We start from the raw sequence: 23,457 nt of genomic DNA, 5'->3' as shown, positions 1-23,457 counted from the left end.
ACACCCATACCACTGTAACTGCCACTTTTGTAAAATCAAGGGTGCTGTCTTGTCCAGTCTAAAGAAAAACTGCAATAAACTAAAATACAAGTTCTACTTCTTGCCTGAAGCAGAAGCATAATTCACTCATTCCAACAGATTTTAGAGCAGTCCTACACAACCTTCACTGACCCACAGGCAACAATACACTGAAGCCAGCAAGCACCAAAGGGACTGTTAAACTTCTAACTTCCAGTCAGCCAGGCCTGTGGGAGCAACAGAGTCCTCAGTCACCAGCAACGTTAGATGGTCTCATGGAAAAAGGACTAGAAACTACTGCTCTTGAGGTTTAACTACAAGCAACTTGAGCAATTATTTCAAATAGTCTCTTCCATCCTAAAATAGAATATCCCAGTAGAAACGAGGAAAGATAAAATTAAGTGGGAGATGGTGGTGGTAGGGTAACAGTTGATTTCAGTGAAATGGAGATTTGGGCATTACATTTATCAGCAGTCACTACTATCCCTGAACTAGGTTCAACTTTAATTTGATTCCAGTTCCTTTAGGGAATGCAAAGCAGAGCTATGTCAGTGGATGAACTGCAGTCTGGCAGGGCAACCTCAGAGAAGCACTCCACATACTCCTGAGAGTCTCTTTCCTCTTCTGGGAATCTAAAGATGTAATTAAGAGCAGCTCCATTTATCCCTCCTGCTAGGGCCACCTATAGCTATCAGATGTAATGGTAGTAACTACTCAAATTGCCAGGCCCAGCAGCCACAATGTTCTTGTATCACACAAGAGAAACACCTGTGCCACAATCATGTGGTAGAAAAATGTCTGATCACGAGGTGAGAATCAGGGTCACTCTTGGCTACTTTGTCAGTAGGTCTAACTGAGCATCTCCATGTTATTTTGGTGGTTCCTACTTTCTAACAAATGCTCAAAGACCTAAAATAGGGCAGTCTTCAGCTTCACCATCTTAGGAACAGTATTGCTCATTGGAGGACTTACAGCCAAGGGAGACGTTTTCAGACCAGTGTTTTCAATGTGAAAGAGAATTTCCATTTTGTACAAGTTCGTTGTGACCCAGGTTCACTAACACTGTGTTTAAGACTGTCTGTCGACAGCTTGAAGGCTGATCTTAATTTTTATATAGATGTAAGTGCTTTCAATAATCATAATAAATAAAACCTGTATCTGGCTGTAATTTTGCTGTAATATCATACCTTTCTGGAGGGATTAAAAGAATAATGAAACCCAGCAGACAAGAATGTGCTATATTCCTTACAGTATTAGGGCACTCGTGATGAGTCCTTCCCGGTCAAACAGTGGGCTGATCTTATCTAAACCTTTTGATCTGTATCTATAACCATGCCCACAGAAGTCATCTCCCAGGTTAAAAAGGTGACTGAAAAGTCACTGAAAGGTGACTAAGCACTAGATCGAATAGCAACTATTATTCCTTTTGCAAGCTGTGGCAGCATTCCTACCAGTTTTATTACTTGACATATACGAATAAACCATGAATAATCAGATCTGAACAATAAATTACAGCTATATTTATGTAGTTTTACGTATCTGTTCTCCTGAAATATGTCTAGTCTCAGGCACATCACCATCCTTTAATAATAAAATGCAACAGATTGTACACTTACATATATTTCTATACGGGCAGGCACATGCAGGTGCCCTATATTTATGTCTAAGGAAAACACCGGGGAGAATCTAAATTTAGGTAGTCTAAATCAAGAGCAGATTCAGGGAAACACTTTAGTGGCAGGACTGCTCTCTAACAAGCACCAAGCCAGGAGCACCGGGCAGCCTCCCGCAGCAGCAGCGCTGCGGGCAAGCTGGCGGCCCCGTCGCAGGTGGGCGACACGGCCGCTGGCGGGGACCGGCCCTGAGGGGAAGGAAAATGGCGCCGCCGCCCCCCCCGCCCCGCCGCGCCGGTGGAGAGCCGCCGGTGAGCGGAGGGCGGAAGTTACGATATGCCGGGCGGAAGTAGCTACCGCGGGGCAGAGCAGAAGTGCTGGCAGCGGGTGCAGCGGGCGGCGCGCAGGTGAGTGGCGGCGCGGGCCGCTCCCGCGTCGCCTGGCAACGGGGCCTCCCCGGCGAGCGGGGCGCCCGGGGCCGCAGCGGCCGTGAGCCCCCGGGGCCCCGGGCGCCCCTTCCCGGAAGGGGGGGGTCCGTTACGGCGTTAAAAGGAGCCCGGGGGCAGGTGTCGTCAGGCCTGGCGGGCTCCCCCCACGCCGGAGCGGTGTGGTAGCCGCTGACCGGCGGCGGGTCCCCTCTCTGCCACGGTGCCCCTCGGCGGGTGCGGGCCGTTGTAACGGTCTGTCGGCGCTTCAGGGAGGGGGCCCGGCCGGGCCAGGCCAGCCTATGCCAGCCTACCTGTGTGTTTCAAGCTCACCATGAGGCCTGTGAGCACTGTGGCTGCTTCAGGACAATTCGTTTCTTTAATTTGTTAATAGCAGCTTGTTGCTTTTAACTTTATTTTTGTGCTGTGCAGAGGCTCCTTTTCTACAAAGACTGATCAGCCAAGTTGGGGACACCAGCATTTCTTAAGGCTATGCACTATGTGCATGCATGTGTTATGTGTCTGGCAAGTCAAGGAAACAGCCACGGAGTATTACATGACCAGCAGGAGCTGTGGAGCCTGTCTGAGGAGATGATCTTGCAGCATTTGACCTGGGTTTTCCTTCTGGGAGGAACATCTTTGCAGATACCTGCTCTCTCCATAGCAGATTAAAGTTGCTGCCTTTTTTTGTCAAGTCTACATATTTTAGACTGCCAGTCATTACACTATCAAGTGCAGAAAATATTTTTGTGAAAGAGCAGAATGCAAATATTAGGCCTACCATTTTGCAAAGTAGCTAAGAATGCTGAATGACACTATTCTGCACTTCTGATCCTGTATATGCATTTCTAGGCCAACATCCTCAGCAGGTTATGTATGTTGGCTAGATGGTGGTCCCTCTGTACATACAGCAAAGGCGTGCAGTTGAGCTTTTAAGTAGCCAGTTGCGAGTTTGGAGATAAAAAGACCATAGGATGCTAGAGTCAGTGCTGATGATCAGTAGTGTGTTATGTTTCTTGAATGTTTTCTCTGAGCACTGGTGGATAAGACTTATGCTTAATGATGGCCAGGTAAGTGTTGCTATGTGCTAATGTGCTTAGATAGTTTACTTCCTAAATGTGCCTTTCTCCATGTCCACCGGAGGCTATTTTCACTATGTTCTGTCTGTCTGCAAGTAACCATACATATTTAATTAATTTGTAGCTCATTGGGGTGCAGAAGGACTAAGTCAAAGGCCTTGGTTGCATGCAGCTTCCAGACACAGTTAGAACATGGCAAGAGCACATTTAAGGCTTTTATGTCTGTGCACCAAACTAATAGCCATCTCTGTATTACCATCTTATAACTTTTTGCATTTGGGTGACCTTTATATGCACATGGAGGGAGAGGTGACCTTGGGCACATGGTTCCTAGAACAACATCTGACTTCTTTAGACAGTGACTGTGTGGCTGGCTTCTTGTGCATGACAATTCTGCAGACAAATGAAGGCAGTTTCAAGGCCCTATATATTTTTTGAGTGGTGTAAGTAATACACAGAGAGTCAGACAAGTGTGTGGGCTTTCACGTGTTGAAGGGTTTTCTTACAGAAAGATTAGTGACATGCTTTGCTTATAACCCAGTGGTTTGCCTCTGGTAACTCCAACTCCATCCTCATCTGGGCTTTGAAACCATGATGATAGGGCATGAAACACTTGGCTTCTGATGTGTGTGGTGCAGCTTCTGCATATCGAAGGGGGACTCATCAACTGCAGTGTGATTATCGGACCCCCTGTTGTGGCAGAAAGCTCCATAAATAAAGAGCGTGTAGGTATGCTTAAGATGGGAGTGCACAAACAAGGAGCTGTCTGCAAAAGTTGCATTTTTTGCTTTGCGGGTGGAAGGGAACTGGGCTGCAGGGGTGTGTTTCTGCCTTCTCTTCAACATCAGTCAGAACTGCAATGACAACCCAGGTGTTTCTGTGTTGTTTTAAGCCTCTCTCTGACACTAGCAAGATTAATGTAGTGGGGTGCTTACCTCCCTTCCTGCTGTGAAGTATCCCTTCACTAGTGGTCACGTTCCACAGAAGTCCTTGACAGTCTCAGCTGAGAAGGTAGGCAGCTTCCCCTGTGTGCTGAGAGAGGGGTTTATTGTTAGGAGAGTACAGGGAGGTTCCCCTTGCTGCTGCCTGTGCCATACTTAGGCTTAGTATAAATGGAAGTTGTTACTCTGGGACTCTAGAGCTGATGACTTTCATTAAGCCCAGTGTTTTGAGATGTCTGAAATTGGGCAACTAAGTTGTGATCCTGGCATCAGAGGAAGAGGTCTGTTTCAGTGGTCTTAAGGTGCTGAAGTGAATGGAGTCCCTGGAAACCTCAAACTCTGAAAATCCACTTTGATTTGGTACACAAAGCACTTAAATCTGAGCATTTTTGTCCACTTTTTTGCACAAAATGAGGGGCAAGAAAAAGTATTTCAGTAGCTTTCATGTGACAAGTGGTTTTACACTAAGTCCTTGGTTTTTTTTAAAAAAAAAAAAAGCGATGTGACACTGCTGGGATTTCTTTTTAATTTAGTGCTCTTGGAATGATCATCAAAATAAGATCCCTAAAGATGGTATAAATATTCCAAGTGTAGGTCATAAATACTGCATGAGGTAATTCATGGGTGTATTAGCATCTTTCCCACAAGGAAGATTGCTAATAGACTCAAGAATTACCTCATATTCTCCAAATATTTTACACAAAGGATAAGAATAACATAAGAAAGAAACAGAGCATTGGTTTCAGGGCAGTGGCTGTGCCTGCACAGTGATTGAATGCTGTTTTGGTCTGAGATCAAGCCAGATTCACTTCCAAGCTTTGTCTTTTATCTAGTGTACAGCCTACCCATATGGTGGGTAATCTTAGTTTTAAAAATCTGTATCCGCTTCCCTTTCTGACTTCACATTAAATAGTTATTGAGTCCTCTTGATGGTCTTTCAAAAGTAGAAGAGATCAAATATGTACAAAACATTTCAAAATACCAAGTGTGGGAGGGTGTCGAGTTTGCAGCACTAATGCTGATCAGTCATTCAATTAGTATGAAATGTATTTGCAAACACTTTACTCTCTGCCTGTGAGAAAAGGATTCGCTGATCCCAGGCTCTGGGAATGAGGAGTGAGGAGTGGTATTCACAAGTATTTTCGTGTCCAGCAGATGGGAGGTGGAAAAGTTACCTCCCCAGCAGGTTCTCATATGCAGTGAGGTAAAAACATTTACAAATACCACCCTTAACTTTCAACCCAGAACTGGCCTGAGCATTCAGTGAAAATTATTTGAAATAGCATAATCTTTGCCAGTAAGAGGCTAGTGAGAGAGAACAAAAGTAGGAGGACTAGATAAGGAAGAAAACCTTTTTTCACTTGGGAGATCTGAGTGCGAAGGAGATTAAAAACAGTGATTGAGTGAGCATGTTGCCCATGTCTACGTGACAGGCTCTTGCATTGTGATAGAGATGCTAATGCTAAGATCTTGAGAAGACAGTGCGATGGAGGGAGGAGGTTTGCATGAGGCTGTGCCTCTGACCTTCTCCTTGTTTGGTGCTGATATCGGAGTAAGTCAAGCCTGTTGTCCTGGACCGGATGCGTCTGTGGCTTTGCAAATCTAAGGCTGTGTTGTTGGATTTCTGGCAGTGATATGCGTGTTGGCTGGCTTTTTGCTGGGTGGACGCCATTCTGCTCCCAACTGGCTAGTAGACCAGGCGTTGGCTTGTCTGGTGGCATGCTATTTGGCAATGAGGAACAAGGTAAACGGTTTGCCCAGGGCTCTGGTACAACGAATTGTGTCCTGGGGTGACCCTGAAGTTGGGCTGCTGCAGTATGTACAGGAACAGTAGTGGGACAAAAATGAATGGCTTTCGCCTGCTGACCCCATTGTCTCCCCAGGAAATCCAGTTCTGTACCTAGTTTTCCATGTGTTCAGTAGGTTCCCTGTGAAAGCACTCTGGGCCAGGTCGCAAGAACAAGGAGGCAGGATGTTGTCGAGACCGAAGCCTGGGGAGTCCGAGGCAGACCTGCTGCACTTCCAAAACCAGTTCCTGGCAGCCAGAGCATCACCTGCAGTAAAGATCGTGAAGAAAGCAGACAAGAGGAAGGGGGAGGAAGGGAGCAGAGATGCTGAGAGGCTGCCACTGCAGGACAGCAAGGATGTGGTCATGCTGGATGGTGATTTCCTTTGTGTGGGGTTCTTTGAATTCCTAGGCTTCTCTGCCCCCTCACTGCTTTCACCATTCCTCATTCCTCAGTACTTTTCCCCTTCACCTCATTCTGTCTCAACCCACTGTTGCTTTTGCCCTGCGTTTGTGTCCTCCTTGCAGTATTCTTTGTTCTTAGCCCTGTTGGAAAATGCTCTTGTCCAATTTTACCAGCATGCGACAGAGTTGCCCTTACAACACACACAGCCTTTCTCCACATTTATCACTTGCCTGTGGTACTTTGCCAACCTCCATGCAAGAGATGTTTGCTGTGACTTTCAGCCATTGGATTATCCTGTCCCTGCCTCAGTGCTTGTTTTGCCCTCTATCCAGGCCCTGTTTTCAATGTCTCTGAGCTGTAGCTCTGCTAACAATCCCAGCTTTCAGTCAGCAGATCAGGATTCCTTCCTGCAGTTTTATTTTCTTCCACCAGCAATAACTGTAATGTTTCTTTCATGTGTTTAATAGTCTCAAAAGCTTAAGGTGCTTTCTTAAAAGCAACAATTTAAACCCTGCAATGCTTGATTACAGGTAAGGAAATATGACACCAGTTTATATATGGTGAAAAGGAGGTCTTAACTTGCTCGTGGTCATGCAAGTCACTCACCGTCAGAGCTAGCAGTAGAAATGTGCTTTTCTGTGCCTGAGCATGATCTGCAAGGACGCTATCTAGTTTCTGTACAGCCTTGTTTCTTCCCTTCATGCTTGCAGTCAGGCCTCAGTACCCTTCCCTGCTTATGCAGCTCTTTGAAAAGACCTTGATGCCAATGAATAAATAATAAAATTCTTGAGCGTGTTGCTCTCCATTATCCAGTGCCAGTCAGGTACAGAGGACTCTGATTGTCTTATTGCTTCTTCATCTTGTTTGTCTCTCATCAAAGCAGTAATAGGTGCCATTAGGGAGCCCTTGGTCTGGTACCTATTGCACAGTAGTTACACATGAACAACTTGACTGCTTCTTTTTCTTTTTACTTCCCCTCCCCAGATTTTCCTGATGTTCCCCCAGCTCTAACTCCAGCTCCTCCAAAAAAGTCCAAGATCAGAAGTGCCTGCGTCCACTTTGAGGATGAAGATCCAGAGGAAAGACTGGAAAGTCATGATCAGCACATCACAGCAGTCTTCAGCAAAATTATTGTATGTCTGTCTTTTATGTGATGGTCTGGTGTTTTTGAACGCTGTGAACTGAGCAGGGGACAAGGATGAAGGGTTCTATTGCTGCTTTTTCTTTCTACAATGTGTTGAAGTAGTTGTAGCACTGTAGGCCAGTGTCGCGGAGCACCTTGAAAGAAAGAGCTTTCAGGGAATATTTTTGCTGTCAGTTAAACATGGACCTGAATCTGTTTTCTGGACCAGACTGCCTACTGGTCACACTGTTTGCATGCAGGCATGTGCTCCAGTGTGGATTTGGGTGACATTCTGGACTCTGAAGGGGATGTTCTCACTGCTCTGCACTGGCCCAGGTTTTCCTTTATCTGATTCATTGGGCACTCTGTGGAGCTTGACAGTCCAGACTTTTGGAAGATAACCTTACTTTGGCTCTAAATAAACAGAAGGTGTTCTAAGCCTGACAGCCATGTAGACAGAAAGCTTGTGGCTTGCAGAGCTGAGAGTTTTTCAGTCCCCTCTTAGATAGATTGTATTAAACTTGTCTGGCTATCATGGTGCTTTCTATAGGGTTTGAGTTTTCATCTGCAGGAACGAGACACAAGTGCGGTAGCAGTGACCATTCCAGTGCCAACTGGAGATCCATTTCCCAGGACGTTTCACCGCTCTGAGATAAAAAGTGAGGTAAGAGTGTGGGTGGCTCTTTTACACTACCTTCATTAACTATTAAAACTTCCCCACAACAAAGCCTGATGCATGATGAGTGGTAGGGCTCTAAATAAGCAACCTGGCATGTTGGAAATCAGGAGCTGGCTCAACATATCTCTGGCATTGCCTTCTCATTGCAAGAGAAAGTTTTCCTACCAAACTGCCATCAAGTAAGCAAGTCCCTACCCTGCAGTTAAGTAATGTTGGAATCCTTTCAGCCTGGGAAGAAAAGCAATGCCTTCAGCTAACTCTGGTGAAGAAGATCAAATCAGTAATAGAACTGATCCTGTCTGTCTTGTTTTTCACTGAGGAACAATCTGTACTAATTAGCCCATGAGGTTTGAGTAAGTCTGTGCTTACCCAAGTTGTACTTGGTTCCTACTGGAAGGACATTTGAGTGCAGTTGCACTGATATCTCTTGCTTCCTGGGTTTTGACACAAAATTTCTTCTGAGGCTCTTAATCTGGAAGTCATGGCTGCTCTCATCAGTCTAGTTACTGTAGTAGCATGAGCTACTAACTGAGTGGGAGTCAGATGCTGGGAAATGGTATGTGATTGATAGCTGTGGTTGCTTTGAGGTGATAGCTTATTTTGAAGGACAGCTTTTTTTGAAAGAAGGAGTAATATTTTTTTTAAACCACTAGTTCTGTTTACCTGATGCAGGAGTGCACAAAGCAGCTAGTAAATGTTCAGGCTGCCTTTCAGGCTTCTTCTCTGGACTGGGGACATGCAGGAGTCCTTTTTTGCTTAGACTGCTTTGGATTCCTTGTGCATCAAGAGCTGTTCAGAGCCTTGCCCTTCCTTCACCTATGCAAGCAGCACGGTAATTTAGTCAGGATTATTTTAGCATCACTTGCCCATTTCTTACTGTGTAAATCTCTTCACCTTGAAGAAGCCTCTTCCAAGCATGTGGTGAGTACAGTACAGCCCCATTTATCCTCAGAAATGCAAAGTATTCAGCTGTGCAGGGTTCCGAACCACCGGGAAAGCTGGAATTGTTATATTTGGTGATACTTTAGGTGTATTTGCCTAGCCTGAATTCACTTGTAATTAGCCATCTTCCTTTAGGCAGCAAAAACATTTGTTTTTTGTCTTGCTATCCTAGTGTTAAACCATATGCTAAAAAGGAATAGCACATGCACAGAAAAGGGCAGGTGGCTGCCAGCAATTTCTCTTTTGTCATGTCTGAAAGTCCGACTTGAGGATGCCTTTTGGATCAGATCTATACTTTTGTTAGTGACATGTTTGCGAGGGAGTCTGGAGAGGAGAGTGGTGACATGCAATTTCCCTGTTTACAGGTGGAAGTGGGATCTGGAAGAAAAAGCATCTTTGCACAAAAGATCGCAGCAAGAAGAGCTGCTGAAAAGGCAGCGACAGCTCCCCCTGCTGCTGAGCATGTGCAAATAGGATCAGCTACTGTGGGTGCCCTGGGTCCTGAGGGATCAGCAGGAGAGGCGCCCCTCCCCAGCCTCCGGGATGGTAAGTGGAGGAGGTTCTGCTTATCCAGCCTACCATATTTGCATGGCCTTAATCACCGTAAGTTCTGTGTGTCTCTCCTTTAAATTAGGAAAGCACTATGGTCCTCAGTTTACAGATTGCAAGATCATTTGGAATGTCAGTGGTGTGACAGGGATTTGAAACTGAGACCCAAATCAGCGTTCTGAAAACTTGGTCAGCTTTTTCACTAGTTTCCTTTTGTTTCACACAGGAACAAATGGATTTTTTCTTTAGGTTCTTGTCCTCCTTGTCCCTTCTGGTTGCCACATGCAAAGCTTTTCTTGTTTCCTCAGCGATTTCCCCAATTTTAGGAGAGGCATTCTTTTCCTTGTGCCTGATGAAGAAGGCACAGGATATGGGATATGGGTTGTTATTCCTACCTAGAAGCTGAAAGCTGAATCTTCCATCACTGCATCCTCTGCAATGAGCCTGTGTCTTTGCTCTGTAAGGAATGCTATGAGGCAGTGCTGATGAGTCAGTGCCGCCTCCAGCAGTTATTTGTCTGACAGTGACATAACAAGGAAGATGAAACCAATTCAGCTGGTACCACCATCTCCAGGCTTTTTTGTCTTGGGTAGTCTTATCTGCTTAAGACCACCATGTATCTGGGTTTTTCCCTGACATCATCTTTTCCACATTGAAATGGAGGCCAGGTAGCATTTGAGGATTTTTGCCATTTGTCTAAGGTTTCTGTCAGTCCTGGTCCCTGTCAGAGCATCAGTAAGAGAACCCCCAGCAGCCCATGCTGTGCATACACAAATTCGCTTTCCAGATCAATTACTGCCTGTCTGACATTGCTTACTGTGTATCCTGGTACAATAGTGCACGTATACCTTTGTCTGAGATATCCCAAAGGGAAACACAGCAGCTCTGCAGCTGTGATCCTCTTGAAGGAAGAGAAGAACACTTATAAAACCCAGATGGATCAGAAAATGGCTTGGCCTCCTCTGCCAGTTTTCTGGGGCAGAGGATTTGCAGAAGGATTGCTAGAAGCAAGGGAAGTAGCTCCATCTCTCATAGTAACAAAGTATTTGTCTGGTAACCGCCAACTCAGTTGTTGGCAATGGGAAGCTTGGTGAATCCAGGCCACTGTGTCCCCTTACCTCTTCCTGCTCAATACACAAGACTTGTCTGATGTTGTTCCCACAGTAGTTGTTATTGATGTTGTGATGAGCGTGGTCACTGCTGTTTGAACAGAGATTTGTTTTTTTCAGGATTGACTGGTCTAGGGTCCTTGGGATGCTCCATGTCACTGTATGGAGCTATGTGGGGGGTGGAAACGATAATAAAGATGTGAAGTCAGGTCCTTTTACAGTGAGCTACAGGCCAGCTGGAGGGTCTCACTCTCAGTTTGATAAAAGCAGTGTGTTGTCCCGCTGCTAGAGTTAAATGGAATGAGCCCTTAAAAAAGGGTTTAGATCAGGCGATAAAGGAGACATGTTTTTGCTCAGGGTAGTAAAAATGCCCCCTGCTGGAACCTGAACCTTAATATGTTCAGCTCTTAAAGGTGAATGCAGGACATTTAGAGGCAAACATGCCTGTGTAGCAGAACTTATCTGTTAGCTCCTGATGCTTTCTGTTCATTGGTGTGCATTTTAAGCTGTGGCTTCTGAAATATCTGAATATTTTATAGAGTAGAGAATGGATCCTGTATCACAACAGAAATGGGATTACAGAATAATTTTCATTCTCTGGCTCAGCAGATATTTACTAGGTCATGGTTCAGCTGACATAAAAGATGTGGGTTCAGGTCTCCATGGCAGAGAAAGAATCTAGCTTTCGCTAACCAGAAGAATGCCCTGACCCATCTGTTGTGAATTATGCTTAAGTTTACCCTTTCTTTCTATTGCTTTGCTTTAAAGAAACAAAATACCTTTCCCCCCACCCCACGTACACCTACAGAAACAATGGCGTTTTGAAAATGGTGTTTTGTTGTGGCATGGGATGAAAGCCCAAATATTTTAATTTTATTTCAAGCTAAACTAAACTTCTTTACCCCTATTTTAACTCAGTGAGAAAATGAAGTTGCTCAGTCCTGATGATGACAAAATCCAGAAGAGTTGGTAAGGCTGTAGGCACTTAAATCACTAACCACTTTCATTGCTGGGTCTTCTAGATAAAACTGTTGACTTCTTGACCTCTCGGCAGCCTTGTGTTATAACGGGAGAGGGTCTTGGAAGCGAAAAGAGTGAGCAGGAAGTTCAGGCTATTCACAAGGAGAACCTGGAGAAGCTGCAGTCCATGTCCCAGGAAGAGATCCTGCAGGAGCAGGAGAGGCTTCTGGCTCAGTTGGGTATGTGCTTCCTGGGATGAACCCTCCTAGAGGCATGGAAGTTTTAAAGCTGAACGTGTAGGTACTCTGAAGTCTCACCAAATTCATAGGTCAAAGATGAGAGCTTGGGATCCCCATACATTGCATATTAAGATCTTCCATTTTCTTTATCATGTCAGTAGCTTGAGACTATGAATTAAGTGTGAAGAAATTTGATACAGCTTAAGCCTCAGTGAGAGAGGGCTTAGTCTAAGACCAAGTCTTGTCTCCCCTTTGCTGTGGGATAAGATCGTCCATGCAGTCGCTTACTTTGCCCACGATACCTGGTTACATGTGCATATATTGTCATCCTAAGATGTAATTCATTGGATCAGATAAAAAAAACAAAGCTATCCTTAAGATGGCCACAGCAATGCTGAAGTGTGAGAGAGTCCTCATGTCTTTCCTTACAAAGTACCTAAAACTTGGGCCAGAACTGTCAATACTGCCAGTACTTGTTCCAGACTGCCAGAAAACTGTCAGTTTTCAGGGGAAATATGGCTTATGGGAGATTTCAGTTCAAATCTGTATTGGACAGGATGAAAATCTTAAAACTCGTCTTACACTGCTTCAGTAAGTGTCCTAATTCTCTGCCTGTTGGGTGCAGGCATTCTAGTTGGGGTTCAGTCTCTAGTTTGGACTCCTGTCTACATAGCGCTTTGGGAATGCCTGTCAGTGAGGGCTGAAGACAGGATGGAGGAGAACATTGGGTGTAATATGTTTGATAGGACTCTGCCTGTTCTAGGGACATGTAAAGCTTCCTGGCATCAGTTTCAGTGATTTTGCATACTCAAGAAAAGCAGGCAATAACAGATTTAGGTGGCAGACAAGCAATTTTGAAATTCTCATAATTTCAGGTACTCTAGCATCAAATTCAGGCACGAATGGCATTTCAGATGCATAAGTCCCTTGTGGATTTAGCTTTCAGGTGATATTATTTATCTTAACCTCACTGCTGGTTCTTCTGTTTGCCTGTAAGGAGAGTGTGCAGCAATTACTAGTGTGGGTTAGATCCATGCACCCTCTTTAAACTATTTCAGAGACATGGATATCATTTCCTCTTGGAGTGACTTCTTTCAGGTACAGAGAAAGATTTGTGTCCTTTGTCCTCCAAAGAATAAATAACCAATGTAGTTGTTATATTCTAATTGTTATTTTTCACATCTCTGACATGGTTTATGATGGGATCTCTGTAGACTTTAAACACAATGCACAGGCTCTTCCTGTTCATCTCTGGCATAAACACTGTCTTCTAGATAGAGAATGCAAAGAGAAAATGTGCTTTGCCAGAAAAAATGTGGGATATCTGTGGTAGATCTGAAAGTAAGATTATGATGTTCTGACACTGTCCTATTTTAGAGTCGCAGGAATATTGTCTGTCCTCCAAATACCACAACCTTCCAAATATTTCCCTTCTCCAAAATGAATGGCCACTTATGTTTCCTGGATGTTGTCAGACCATAATTATCTTTCTGGATGGGGAGTCAGTTCAGAAGGGACAAGAAATCTCCCCCTCCTAAGTTAATATCTAGACCATAGACTGCGGCTCTGGTGCAGTTCACCAGAGTAGGTAATTCTTTTTGTGATGCCTTTCTGTGTATTCTTGTAGCCTTCGGATTGATGCCACTGAGCAATCTGCAGGCAGGGTAGGCAGACTGTCAGACCTGGGTTCAGCCTATAAATCACCGACCAGAATTCTCACCGTGATGAATAGTCTGCTATGGATGTACCTTTCCAGTAGCAGTGAGGGGAAAGAAACAATTCTATTTCCATTTGTAAGTCAGAAGAATAAATAGAACTTTTGTCATTGCTTTACCTTGAAAGACTTTTATAAGCTCTTTCTGTGGTGTCATTTCACCAGTCAATTGTCCCCAGCTTATGTGATCAAGAGGTCAGAAAGTAGTTAAGCGCCTCAGTTGGAAAAGAAGTGACAGCTGGCACAGAAGAGAGGGTATGTGGAATGGGAGTGTAAAGGCTAAAACATAAATAGCAGGAGCTGGGCGTATGAAGTATTTTGAGATTTCCTGTCACTTCTCTGTCTGTCTCTTTGTCAATACTTGCAGATTCCAGTTTAGTTGCTTTCTTGAAGTCACGACGTGATGGTAATGAAGGCCAGAAAAAGGAATTAAAAAAGAAGCAGGACAGACCGGAGGAGTCTTTGGAAACTGTACCCGTGTCTCAACATGGTGTAGGAGCATCTCCTTCCATGCAAGGATCAGACATGGAAGAATCTGTAATAAAGGAAGAAAATATGAAAGTGGAAATCACAGGTAAAAAGCAAAGTGCATGTTGTTAATGCTCTGAACGTAAAAGTAAAGTTTGTGTGGTGCTTGAATCATTCCAGATTGGAGTTCTGTGGCCGTTTGTTAATTATCCAAATCAGTTTTGTCACAATATTAAAAAAAAAAAAATCATATTTTGGGTCCAAGTGAGAACATCCATGTTATTTTTAGCTGAGCTACATGGATTAGAAGAGTGATACTCTATGTAACAGAGGTGATCTATGCAGTGGGAGACCTCACTTTGTTTTTGAGATTCATTCTGAGATCCCTGGAGGGAAAATGTTTTACACAATAAGCACCATTGCTTTTCCGTTTTGTCATGTAAGCAGGGAAGCAGAAGAGTGTGGTGGTGAGATGGAGCTGCCGCTTGAATAGTTCCTTTTAACTGGGGACTTCTTGGGGACAAGAGGGTTTGGGGTAGCTCCCCCTAAAAAAGTTGCTGGTTTGTTCACAGGATAGCATGGAGATGCCAGTCAATCTTGTTTCAGTGAATTTGATCATATAGCACATATATGTCCTATTGCGAGCTTGTTCTTGATGGTCCCACTGTGTGGCTTGTATCTCAGCCCATGCACTGATTTCCAAAGGATACGGTTCTTGTCCTTGTATGCTAGGGGAGGAAGGAAGTATTGAGGGGCAGAATGCTTTTCTGCTCCTTTGAAAGAGTTGTGCAGAGTGGTTGCCTTTTACAGCAGAACGCTGTGTTACTCAGTTTTACTGTTGATTCTTACATCTTGTATCTTTTGATGCTGCAAGGGAGTGGCTGAGCATATAAAAGAATGGAGATGTGGAAGCTTGCTGGTAGAAATCTTTATCTTAGCCTTCTAGCTGACATGAGCCCTGTGGCTACTGTGTGCCCATTGACTCTGGCCATTTTCTGTCTTTCTGTCTGAAAACTATGTTCAGGCTGACTCTGGTGATTTCATATATTTGCCTTCAGTCTCCAGACATAGATGCCAAGCCTGTCCAATTTGTGAGCAACGTTGCATTCTGTAGCACATTTGCAATGAATTGGCTGCCCCTGTAGTGAGTACCTGCTTAGGAAACCTAGCCTACCCTGAAACTGCTATCCTTCCCATGTGTGTGCTGGGCAGCTGCCTGGAAGTTCTGGACTCAAATGTGCTTGAGCTACAAAGCACATGAAAAGTCAGGACATGCACACAGCAATCCTAAATGCTCTAAACGGTGCGTGAAAGATGTCCCATGTCATTTCAGTATTGTATCATTTTTCAGCCCTCCACAAACACTCCACACCTTCCTTTCTTCTGCCTTCTCCTTCTAGAAAGCCTTTAACCTGCAGCTTATGAGCTCCCTCAGTCAAAACTTGTTTTCCTTTGTCTTTCTGAAGGTAGGGCAAAAAGTATCCTTTTGCTGCCCATTCCTTGGGGAATTGAAATAGGAAAGCCAAGAGCAGGAGTGGCACCGAAACCTTTTGGTAACAGGAATAATTCCCCACTCCTTTAGGAGGAGATGGGAAGAATTGGTCTTCAGAGCTCAAAATTTGGCTTGGCCTCTTTCTGGGTAGAAGGCAAGGTTATCAGTATCACCAGTACAAAAAAGGGATCTTGGTTTCCTCCTAGAAAAAGTAAAGGGCAGAACAGTCATATGGTTATTGGATCCACTGAGATTGCCTGCCTGGATATCTCTGCATATTATTCACATCTCTTATTCCCCCCTTTAAGTGACTTGAGGGGTGTTTGCTCAGTTATTTTTGGGAAGGTTTCCCTCTTGCTTAATTACCTACATGTAAGTGCCAGCTGTCCCCTTCTTCCGGTCATGCTAAGGAAGTCACCACTGAAGCTGCCTGTGCTGGTCCTGTTGTTTTTATACAGTACTCACTGCAGAAAGCTACTTTATCCCAGGCAGTTAGAGCAACTCTTACCTCCTCATGGCAGTTTCTTAGAGAACAGAATTGTATTCCCCTTAAGCTTCTGCTCTCGTTGTTGCTTTCCTCTCTGCAGTTTTCTTTTAAGCCATTTCTTTTTCTCTGTCATAATGGTAGGCTCCCATTCTCATCTTCCCCCACACCTTCTTCTTTTTCTGTAACATCTCTCTCTTTCTTTCTTTCTCTCTCTCTCTCTCTCTCTCTCTCAATAGCATGCTTCTCCCGCATTTTCATGTTATTTCTGGCTGTCTTTGTGTCTTGATCCTCACTTCTGATGCAGTCTTTGTATCCCAATGCACCATGCAGGCTGACTAAAGAGGCCTCTGAATCACTCCTGAATTTCAACTTGGTATTTGTGAGAGTTAACAACTGTTTACCACTTCCTTGATGAGAAGGATGAGTGTGTGTGTGTGTGTGTGTGTGTGTGTGTATGTATATACATATATATATGTATATATATGTATGTATATATGTGTATGTGTGTGCGTACACACAGGCAGGGGAAGGAAAGCTGATTAGCCTCTTATTGAAGAAAACACCTCACTCAACAGTTGTTTTACTGTTTCTCCTTAAGTTTTACTTTTCCCTGAATCCATCTTAATCAAAAGGACTATTTTTAGTTCTTTAGTTCCAGAACAATTGAGTGCACAAGTAATACCAGATTAAGTGACGTTCTTTTACTCACCTGGGAGCAGTAGAAGTGGGTTGTAAAGCCTGTAAAGACTGAATAAGATTGTAGTGGTGCTCTTGGGAATAGCTCAGTGTTCAGAGTGCCATGTGCTGACAACATCTTTTGCTTCCCGTGGAAGACTGCACAGGAGACGAAAAGGGGAATTTTCCCAGGAGATTTCAAATAGCAAAGAAAGGATGAGGTGAAACACAGTTACAAAACCAGGTGAAGCCTTCCCAGCACCTGAGTTTATGCCTGCAGCCCATCCTGGGCAGCAGCAGATGTAAAATATTAATTTTCCATTAGCACTTAGTGTTGGGATTTTGCATCTGTTAGTGCTCAGGAGTAAACTCATCATGAATAACCCAGCAGAAATGGTCATTCTGAATTTCCTCAGGGAGAGGATGATGACATGAAGGAACAGGACCGCTCAAAAGTCAAACCTGCCTCTCTAATGAGATAAAAGACTGCTGTTTCTAATAAACAAGATGCTGAAGCCTTTGTCTAGGAACTGTAATCTTATCAAATGGAAAAGTAAATCTTGGCACTGGGACAAAAGGGAAAGCAGAACAGAGAGGGAAGAGGTTAGTTGGTAGCCTTTAATATAATGCAAGTCTGGAGAAGTTCAGTACAAATGTTGCTGACTGCCAGCTTGTGTTTCTGAAAAGGGATTTCTCAGTAACTGAACAATCTGCTGCTGCCTTGGAACGTGTATCCGTCTTCTTGTGTTGAGAAGATCATAATGCTAGGGGCTGATGGTAATATGCGTAATCCTATTCATAGAATGATTAACTCAACCCTATCAATTTAGTGATTAATGGAGAAGGAGCAAACAATTTGTTGAATTACAAATGTCAATAGATTTCATTTTTCTGCTGATTTTATTTCCTGTGGTTTTGCACCTACTGCCCACAAACATTCCAGTTTCTTACATTTCAGATGCTTTTTGTCTTCTCTTCAGTTAAAATGTGTGCTGAGCCTTTGGCTGAAATTCTGTGGAACAGCTTTCTGGCTGGGGAGGATAACTCTGTGCTTGGTTCCTTGCCTGACTCAATGCCACATTGATCATAAGGGTGAAGTGGGCCTTCCTGAAAATTTATCTGCTAATTGGAGGAAAGTAGAAGGTTGGGTTACAGGCCAGTTATCCACAGGAAAAGATCTGATGAACGAAGAACATCTCTGTGGGACTCATTGTTCCTTGCAAGAGGAGACTAGAGCACTAGGATTAAGAGCTGCAATGCAAATGAATTCTGAGCTTGTTTTGCTCCAGTAGGAGCCTTTGCTACTGTTTAGATAGTTTCCAGTTAAGTCTCAACTCGCCCTTCTCTTGTGAGATTCTTCCACAAGCTGATCTGTCTCTTTGCTAGGGCATTTCTCATGATGTCAGTCATAAATGTCTCGCTTCTCAAATTCTTCTACTCGGAGCTCTTTCTGTTGTGCTCAATGAGTAATCTCTTCCCTTAGTGCTTGCACCTTTCAAATTTTTGTTCAACTGTCGAGCTTCCCCACTGAGTTTTTTCTCAGGCAAGCTGCATGTATTTTTAGCTATTTTGATCTTTTCCTCGTAAGTTGATTTCTTCAAGCCTTTAGAGGGACCCATAATAAAGAACAATATTGCAAGTGCCATGGAAGTCTGAGCAGTAGTATTGCCACTCTCTCCAATGTATCTAGGTTGAAATTGTACTGGCTTCTTTAAAACCATACTTCATTCCAGGCCAATAATTTGCTCTAATCTCTCTGCATTGCTACTTCTTTTGAATTGTTTCTCACTCCCTCACTCCCTCTTGCTTGGATGATATTAATTTGCCTTTCCCAAAAGTAGGGCTCATATTATTTTCTGCCTAGGTTCTGATCTCTTTGCCTTGTCTCCTGACTTCTGTTCAACTTCTCCCAAATTAGACCTGTCTGTGAATTTCATTACAGGGCTGTTTACTTCCTCTTCTAGCTCTCGTGAAAGATTAAAACAGCTTTAAATCTTTGATGTTTGTGCATCATCCAACAGTCAATTTGAAAGTTGTTTTCTTCTTACTTTACATGAATCCTATATTTGATGCAGTCTTGAAGCCAAGTAGGGTGGCAAAGGGGGAACAGTATTTTCTTAATTTCTGCCTTGGAAGGTAAGGCCACTTTTTTTTTTTTTCTTCCCCCAAAAAGACAGTCTGCCTGTGAAGCCCAAGAAGGAATGGATCCACATGGACAATGTGGAGTTTGAGAAGTTGGAATGGATGAAAGATTTGTCTCCACCCCGGCAGAAGAAAACCAGAAAGGTTTGAAAGCAGAAATTGATTTTTCAGGGTGTTCGTGGGATGTGTGGTTCACGTTTCTAAGCAGTAACAGTTTTGAAGGCTTCATAAATAAGTCTTCTGATTCCTCAGCCTGTAAGATTTCATCAGGCTCAGAGTTTCCATAGTCTTCCACAGGGTGGGACATGGTCAATCTTGTCTCTAGTGCTCAAGAGCGCTAGGAAGTGAGAGTCCGGCAAGTGTAATCTGTGAGGAACAGGTCTGAAAGCTAAGAGGAAAAAAAAAATTGAAAACATATTTCAAAGATTTTGAGGCCTGATCTGGGGAGTTTTTGAGCTGCCAGCTTCCAGCAGTTGATTTAAGAAGTGTTATTTTGAGTGCTGGATGGAGCAGAAGGCAAAGAAGTAATCTTTCTCTCCTTCCACCTCTTTTATTGTAGGGAATGCAAGCTCGATTCAGTTTGAAAGGAGAACTGATTCCTGCAGATGCTGATTTACCTACTCATCTAGGCCTGCATCACCATGGAGAGGAGGCAGAGGTAGGTGTAATAAAGTAGAAAGGAAAGAGTACACCCCTTTCTGTTTTCTGTGTTCAATTTATCAGGTCCCTTTTGTGTCAAGGCTTTTTAGTGACAGAAACCTTAGGAAAGTGTGGCAGATGATTTCCTTTTGAAACAGGCTCCTGAAGAGAAGTGAGTCTGCATGCATTAACTGCTTTGTCTGCTTTCAGAAAACTCCATTAATGCTTTTTCTCTTTAATGCCATTTAGGATCTGTGGTGTTGGAAGAAGATGCATCTGCATCCTTTTCTTAAGCAGTTCAGTTTTCTCCTGTCAAATTGCTAAGTACAATCTCTTTGGCATTTGACACAAAGCAGCAAACAACATTGCATTGCAGTTTATCTCCTGTTATGCAGTGTTTTACAGCTGGTCTTATTTTAAGGGGCCTGTTTTTATCTTTAGCTCTTTTTTTTGTTGGTCTTCTGGTCTTTATTTTTTTTTTCCTTCTCCATTTAGAGGGCTGGTTATTCTCTCCAAGAGCTCTTTCATTTGTCTCGCAGCCAAGTTATTCAACAGAGGACCCTGGCTCTACAGGTCTTGGGTCATATTGTTCAAAAGGTAAGTGACTTTCCAGGAATTCCTCCCCATAATTCAAGCTCCTGGTGGATCAGGGCCCAGATTCTCCGGTACTAGTTTGCTTTTGACTATTCAATCAACATGAGCAAAATCACCAGCAGGATATTCTTTTTACAATCTCCTCACTGTTAGAAACAGTGTTGGGACATTAAAAAAAAAAAAAAGTCTCAGCTTTTTCTGGAGGGAGATGCTTCCAAATGTTGTTCTGCTGCAGTGCTGCAACTTTCATTCCATTATTTCTCTGGACACAAGTTATTATTACTTTTTTTTTTCTTTTTTGGGCAATGACCCTTCCACTCCTGTTGCCTGAGCCAGCTTCATAACATGCTTGTTCTGTAGGAGGGTGAGAATGAACCAGCCTACTCTTAGAGCAAAGTGCCAACACCATAAGGCAAAATGAATATTTACTTCTATGCAGCTTTACACTTAGCTCTCAGGCAAAGTGCTAACCTTCCCTCTAACAGCAAGGGAAGCAGAGAAGGAAAAACAATGGTCCTGAGAAGATGGGGCAGAATGGGGTAAAGTCAGAAGGTGGGTCCCGACTTTAGAAAGAAAAGTCTCTTGCAGTATAAACTGGAGTTGTGTCTCTCTCTAGAGTGACGAGAATAGGAAATTAATAATTTTCTTATTCCCTTTGTATGGGAAATAGCTAATATCCCCCTATTCCCTCTTCAAATTAGTGCAAAAATGATTATTATGATTATTATTATAGTGGAATGGTTGTGGATTAGTCAGAGCCTGATTGGTCTAAGCAGAAAAGAAGTTTTTGTCCCTTAAACCAGGTGTGAAGTATAGCACCAAGTTGCTGAAATGTCATCAGAACATGAAGTTATTTTTAGAACTTACTTTCTTCCTGGGTTGCCCTTGAGTCACAGAATTCTAAGTGGAGAGAGATGTTTATAGCATGCAAAGCAGGGTGGATGTTCTGGTGGGTTCCAGACTGTGTGCATTTTAACTGCTCTTGAGGCATGTGCCTGACCCTCCCTCTCCTTGTGTAGAGAGGAAGAGTGAGCACATAACACAGAAACAAGGGCCATGCGTTAGTAGAGAATGTTCCTTAGAAAGCCTGTCTCTTCTGGCATACAAACTTATGAGTGCTCAGCAATTTGTGATGCCTGCCATGTGGGGCAGCCCTGGAATGTGGATTGTCTGGATCAGTCAGTGATCAAAGATCTAGCATGGAAGACTCGTATCTGCAATGAAAACAGCAGGTGTTCAGAATGTGGCTCGGGTGCTCAGTTTTATGGTATCTAAGTGGATTTTACTTCATTGCTTGACACTGTAGGTCTTCCAGGGCCTCTGAGATCACAAGCATTTCTTTTGCCCTTTCATATCACTGCTTTTGACTGAATGATACAAAAATGTCCTGCGCCCACAGGTAATGTTGCAGCCTCCTTGGGGAACAGCTTTTACCTGGCAGAGCAACCTGTTATGCTGACAGTACACAGTTTAGCTGCTTTGCAATTAAAATGGGAAGCAACCAATACACAGAATATTGACGCATACTTGGTTGAGATGAGACAGCTTTAACACTGGCTCTGTGTTTATATTTCAGTCCAGGGCTGGGGAGTTCGCTTCCTCCTTGAAGGGCAGTGTTCTGCGTCTGCTCCTTGATGCTGGATTTCTCTTCTTGCTGCGCTTCTCGTTGGACGATGCAGTGGATAATGTCATGGCAGCATCTGTTGCTGCTCTCCGGGCTCTGCTGGTGTCACTCGATGATGAGGTGAGAGAATCATTAAGTGCCCAGGTTTGATTTCATATTGAGCTGGTTACAAGAATCAGAAGGAAAAGATGACGTAAGTAGCTCAAACGAAGGCTTGTTGGACAGGCTAGCTTAGTGGTCAATAGAACGCTATCGCTGCCCTTTGGGACGGGCAAAGGGGAATGTGTTATCCAAGTCGGAGAGATTCAGAATTCTGTTCTCCTATTTGAATTAGTTCTGCCCAAGGTTAAATTCAGTGCAGGCTGCTGAGGTTCTCTTCCATCGGGGTTCTTTATGATCAATATCATGCCACCGCTAATGTAAGTGTAGTATTTAGTTCTTTTAATATGGCTTCTTATGTTTTTGGCTTCTTGCTTCGCAGTTTTCCCGCTTCTGAACAGATCAATGACTACATAGTCTCCCCGTTTCTTCTCATGCCTATTACTGGTACCGTTCTGTCTTCCTCTCATTGTCCATTTCCTATTGTTCTTGAATGCTTTTCCTTACATTAACAAATACCCACTCTCCCTTCTCACGTGTCTGTTTTCTCCTTGATGTTTTTTCCCCTGTCAAAAGGCTGAAGCTTCTTTTGGGTGTTTGGGTGTATACTGAATAACCTTGAGCAGCAAGATTCGTATGTCTTCCTGGTTGGGCAGAAGCAGACCACTATGGGCAAAGCAAGCTATGGCCTGTGTTTCACATTCCTTCCATGAGAGCTCCTTGTGTGTCAGACTGCAAAGGGGCTGCTAGTGAGGGACAGTGCGAGCAGATTTCAAGAAGTTTCCTGCAACTTCTCCGATGTCACCAGTACTATCCCTAGTGGAAAGGCAAGGGAAATGAAGGATTGGAACACTTCCCCCATATCTTACTCCTTTTCTAAGCAACATGCCTAACAGTATTCTCTCAGATGAGTCCTGCCCTTAATGTGCCTTTTTTTCCTTCTGATATTGCTTTAATTTGCATCTGTCTGCAGTGCTCTGTGTATTCTCAGCCCAAGACTTGTGGTGCAGTGTCTTATATAAGAAGAGACTGCTGACTCTCTATATGCCAAAAGCAGCACTGAGTGCTGTGTCAGTGTATTTCATCATTTGAAGAGTCCTTCTTGTAGTCTCATGCTGTTGAGTTTCAGAAGGTATCTATCTGTGAGGAAGGGGCAGGGCTGGAAGTTTGGCATTCTTACTCTGAGTTTTGTGAGACAAACAGGGTTTATCCCTCCTATATACACAGAAGATCAACACACATGAAAAATGCTGCCTTAATTTTTCCTTCGGTCATCAATGGCTATGAGAAGTAGTACCTTTCTCTTTTTGTTTCCTTTGAAGACCTGGATACTGTCTTAAGCTTTTCCTCCTTTGGTGGAATGAAGACTATAGTTCCAAACTTTGGTATTTTAGATGGACTCCTAGCCTCATCCCCTAACGTCCAGACCTTTCTGACTGTATCGTTCACTTGCTTTTCAACTTTGTTTAATTTTTTTTTTAATGTTGGATAACTTGCAACTACTTGGCATCTTTCATTTGTTTCAAGAACATCTCAAACTTTAGCTGAATTCTGCCACTTTTTTTCTGAATAATGTGGTTATTTCTGATTACCAGATCAGGATATTTAAAGCAGCTATTAAGTAGCAAAAGCATTGGATTAAAATTTGTAAACA

General features: G+C 43.5%; 1 protein-coding gene across 2 annotated transcripts in view; it reads left to right on the top strand.

Moving 5' to 3' along the window:
• Positions 1–2,006: 2,006 nt before the first annotated feature.
• The window catches only part of RPAP1 (RNA polymerase II associated protein 1), a 47,668-nt gene continuing 26,217 nt past the window's right edge, over positions 2,007–23,457 (top strand). For both annotated transcript variants that reach the window (XM_067296457.1, XM_067296456.1), the window contains exons 1-11: positions 2,007–2,038; positions 5,997–6,238; positions 7,253–7,401; positions 7,963–8,055; positions 9,378–9,558; positions 11,693–11,869; positions 13,951–14,157; positions 18,879–18,991; positions 19,407–19,505; positions 19,982–20,083; positions 21,657–21,824. In XM_067296457.1, the coding sequence (XP_067152558.1) occupies positions 6,049–6,238; positions 7,253–7,401; positions 7,963–8,055; positions 9,378–9,558; positions 11,693–11,869; positions 13,951–14,157; positions 18,879–18,991; positions 19,407–19,505; positions 19,982–20,083; positions 21,657–21,824 (1,479 nt within the window). In that variant the 5' untranslated portion in view covers positions 2,007–2,038; positions 5,997–6,048. The remainder of the gene's footprint in view (positions 2,039–5,996; positions 6,239–7,252; positions 7,402–7,962; positions 8,056–9,377; positions 9,559–11,692; positions 11,870–13,950; positions 14,158–18,878; positions 18,992–19,406; positions 19,506–19,981; positions 20,084–21,656; positions 21,825–23,457) is intronic.

This window comes from Apteryx mantelli, chromosome 4 (genome assembly GCF_036417845.1).
Source record: "Apteryx mantelli isolate bAptMan1 chromosome 4, bAptMan1.hap1, whole genome shotgun sequence".
Lineage (NCBI taxonomy): Eukaryota > Metazoa > Chordata > Aves > Apterygiformes > Apterygidae > Apteryx > Apteryx mantelli.
This window is presented reverse-complemented; position numbering and strand designations above follow the sequence as displayed.